The sequence below is a fragment of the Octopus bimaculoides genome, chromosome 25, assembly GCF_001194135.2.
Source record: "Octopus bimaculoides isolate UCB-OBI-ISO-001 chromosome 25, ASM119413v2, whole genome shotgun sequence".
NCBI classification, from domain to species: domain Eukaryota; kingdom Metazoa; phylum Mollusca; class Cephalopoda; order Octopoda; family Octopodidae; genus Octopus; species Octopus bimaculoides.
This window is the reverse complement of record NC_069005.1, coordinates 29459442-29463492: the sequence shown is the minus strand read 5'-3', so window position 1 is coordinate 29463492 and position 4051 is coordinate 29459442. Positions and strand designations below refer to the sequence as shown.

The 4051-nt window shown below is 41.7% G+C and overlaps 1 protein-coding gene across 1 annotated transcript in view; it reads left to right on the top strand.

Annotated features, from left to right (window-relative positions):
* The first annotated feature begins 2703 nt into the window (after positions 1-2703).
* Positions 2704-4051, top strand: part of LOC106871684 (cilia- and flagella-associated protein 251) — a 24191-nt gene continuing 22843 nt past the window's right edge. The window contains exon 1 of the mRNA XM_014918282.2: positions 2704-3707. Coding sequence (XP_014773768.1) covers positions 2790-3707 — 918 coding nt within the window. The 5' untranslated portion in view covers positions 2704-2789. The remainder of the gene's footprint in view (positions 3708-4051) is intronic.

Genomic DNA, 4051 nt, shown 5'->3' with positions numbered 1-4051 from the left:
CACTCTGTGGTCAGGATTCATTTTTTGGTTTGATGTCGGTATCGAAGGGATTACCAGACACCGGACAATACAGTGAGAGCAGCTTTCACTCACATCGTGGTATTCGATGCTGTGTACGTGTCTGTCGTGGTAAAATATGCCATTCCTTAACTGTTGCTTTGCTTTCATCCGTAGCACGAGGTAATTATGTCATTATCTGTGAAATTCGGCAACTTACAAAGATCTTTAGATCAGGCAATGCTTCACCGAGAGGAGATATAAGCTTCTGCTTATTCCTGTCTGAAGTATCGTCCGATACTTCAGACTTATCGTCCGATGAATTTACTTTGTTGACATATCGACAGAATTTTTATACCTTTCAACCTTTCAATCAAGTCCGCCTTTCTTCCAGTAACATACTGTCCATATAATCTTAAATATTTCTTTAACTCAGGCACAGTGAGTACTACGATAGCTGAATCATCAAGCTGCTTTATATCCACAATAAGATGTATAACAATGGCGTGGGTAGCCTCCGGAAGTTTAATTATCTACATGGACCGCCGCCTAGCCAAGGGAGATAACCTACTTATAGGAAAGCCCTATATTATTGCATATCTTTCCCGCTTTCGCTCCAGGGAGTAGAGTCTTAACTCTTTCAGTGTCTCGCAGTAGCTGATATGTCGCATTGTATCGATCTTCCTTATGTAAGTTCACTGGATCACCTCTAGTTCCGTCGTTAGACTGTTTGGTGACCACAGGTGGAAGCAGTAATCCAGACGGCTGAGAACGAAAGTCCTCCAGAGGAGCATCCTTTGTCTTGTTTCGAAAGTTGAAAGGATCCACCCGTCCAGATGTCTGCATTTTATTAACAGCTTAGTAATGTGCACCTACAAAGATGCATCATTACTCATGTCGATAGCCAGGTCACGCAGTGATTTTGATTCAGGGTCAGTATATCTTATCTGCTTTTCATTGAGCTTCCTGTGTTGGTAGCGCAGGGTTTTAGCACCCGGTCGTAATGCTGCAAGAGGTATATCAGGCAGCTTCTACCTGGTCGAAAACCATGCTGGGTGTCAGTCAGCAAGTCATTCTCTTCAAAGAAAGCAATTAATTTCCTTTGGACTATTCGTTCCATGACTTTGCTGATGTGTGAGGTCAGAGCAGTCTATAGTTTTTAGCATCTGCTCTGCTTCCTCCTTTATAGATAGAGCATATTATTCCCTCCTTTATTTTGTCCGGAAGCTTAACATTTGCGAAGAAACTCTGAGAAAATAGCTGCAATGGTTTTGCATGGCTTGAGGAGGATTGCTGGGAATCCATCAGGGCCAGCAGTTTGCGTGTTTGTCATCTATTGCTAGAATTAAATCCTTTTCTTCAATGTTGATGTAATCAATTCTTACTGCTTCCCGTTCAGCTTCTGTAGTAGTAAATAATTCTACAGGTTTGTGTATATAAACATCTGGTGTATGATCTCTGGTATTTCAGTCTATAAAGGAAGCAAATATCACACAGTCTTTGGCTTACGTCTAGTACAAGATAACTAAATATAAGTTCGGGGAACTTTATTGAACTGAAGTATTACGACAAACAAAAAATACAAGTAGCTTTTCTTAGAGGAATATAATGTGACATTGACAATATCAATTAAAAGTTATTATTCGTTCTGCAAATTTTAGTTTGTTGATCCCATGCTAAAAACTTCCTGATGATAAAGTTTCGGGTTTTACCAGTAAGAGCGAAAATGAAAAGATTGTCCTTGCTCCCCACTCTGGAACCCCAACATATGACTGGCTGAGTTAAAATCAGTCCTCCTCTAATTGCAAAGCAGTAAATTTCAAAGTCTGATCTTGGGACTTATTAATGGACATCGCAAAAGACAGATGTATTGGAAATTGAAGTCATTTGAATTGGAAGGGCATATTGGAAGGTATTAAAGTTAAGCGAGGAATAAAAACTTCTTTGCCTTTTCCACAGACAAAAATTATTGTGGCCTCTGTGACATTTCTCGTTAATTTCTTCACAAGTCTTGTGCTATGGCACAGCTTTGATTAAGAAAAATTCTACAGAGGCATGATTGGAGAGCCTATTTTCAATCGAAGGCAATGAAGAGGAGCTCCTTGTGACTCCAATGAGTTTAAGAACTCAACCGGGTAACTGACAATTTTCGACGAGTCTTCCATTGAAATTACTCACAGCAATGTGCTTTGGTGTCATAATTGCTCTTTTACACAACCGTTGTCAACGTCATACTGTATTCGTGAATGAGAAGCTATTTGTATTGTTGAGTACCTTTAGTTACCTCCCTTAGACCGATCCAGTATAATATATATCTTGACACTCCGTCGGTTACGACAACGACGATGGGTCATAGGATCGCGGTTTCGATTCCCAGACCGGTCGTTGTGAGTGTTTATTGAGCGAAAACACTTAAAGTGCCACGAGGCTCCGGCAGGGGATGGTGGCGAACCCTGTTGTACTCTTCCACTACAAATTTCTCTCACTCTTTCTTCCTGTTTCTGTTGTACCTGTGATTCAAAGGGTCAGCCTTGTCACACTGTGTCACGCTAAATATCCCCCGAGAACTACGTCAAGGGCACACGTGTCTGTGGAGTGCTCAACCACTTGCACGTTAATTTTACGAGCAGGCTGTTCCGTTGATCGGATCAACTGGAACCCTCGATGTCGTAACCGACGGAGTGCCAACAACAACAACTATACAATGTAAAAGAAATCAATATCGAATAATAAAATTAGTCGGCCGTTCAAACAACCTCTTTTGTTTGTAGAGTTAGATTTAAAACGTTGATATGGCAACCACCTTGTTTATTTTGTTGTTTCACATGTCAGCAATGGCGGACAATAACAAGATCGACGAAGGTACCGCGGAAGAGAAATCAGAAACGGAAGAAATAAATACCGACGAAAATGTTGCTGGAGACGGCCGAGTGAACATAGATGAAGAGAGAATGGATAAAAGCGAGGAAGTTGAAAACATATTAAGTACAGGGGGAAAGGATTTGCATGTATTAGACGAAGGAGAAGGCGGCGGAAACGTAGAAGCAGACGTGGAAGAATATGGAGGAGGCGTGGAAATGCCAGAGCAAGAAGCGGTAGATGTGACAACAGAAGAAATATTGGGTAGCGATATAGGGGAAGAAGAAACATTGGGGAGAGATGTAGAGGAAGAAGAAAAACTAGGGGGAGAGGTAGAGGAAGAAGAAGTAAAACTAGGGAGGGATGTAGAGGAAGAAGAAGAAAAAGTAGGGGGAGAGGTAGAAGGAGAAGAAAAACTAGGGAGGGATGTAGAAGCGGAAGAAGAAAAACTAGGGGCAGGGGTAGAAGAAGAAGAAAAACTAGGGAGGGATGTAGAAGCGGAAGAAAAATTGATGGAAGATGTAGGGATAGAAGAAAAACTGGAGGGAGCTGTAGGAACAGAAGGAAAACGAAAGGGAGCTGTAGGGACAGGAGAACTGACAGCAAATGTAAGGGTAGCAAAAAAAATGCAGGGATATGTAGCGGGAGAAGCAAGTATTGAAGACGAACACGCGGTGGAATGGGGAGAATATAGCGACTCGAAAATAGCAGTTGATGAAGATAGCCAGGAACCTGGATCAAAACCAGTGCCTCCAGAAATGCCAAGGAATGGAGGTGACGATCCAGGGGATAAGCCAGAATATTTGGATGAATACGATCACCAGAAAAAGACTTTTCCTAATTTAGCATTGGTAAGGTATAGGTTTAATTCTTCTCCCCTTTCACTTTCTATTTTTACTCTTTTACTTGTTTCAGTCATTTGACTGCGGCCATGCTGGAGCACCACCTTTAGTCGAGCTAATCGACCCCAGGACTTATTATTTGTAAGCCTAGTACTTATTCTATTGGTCTCTTTTGCCGAACCGCTAAGTTACGGGAACATAGACACACCAGCATCGGTTGTCAAGCGATGCTGGGGGGGACAATCACAGACACACAAACATACACACACACACATATATATATATATATATGCATATATACAACAGGCTTCTTTCAGTTTCCGTCTACCAAATCCACTCACAAGGCTTTGGTC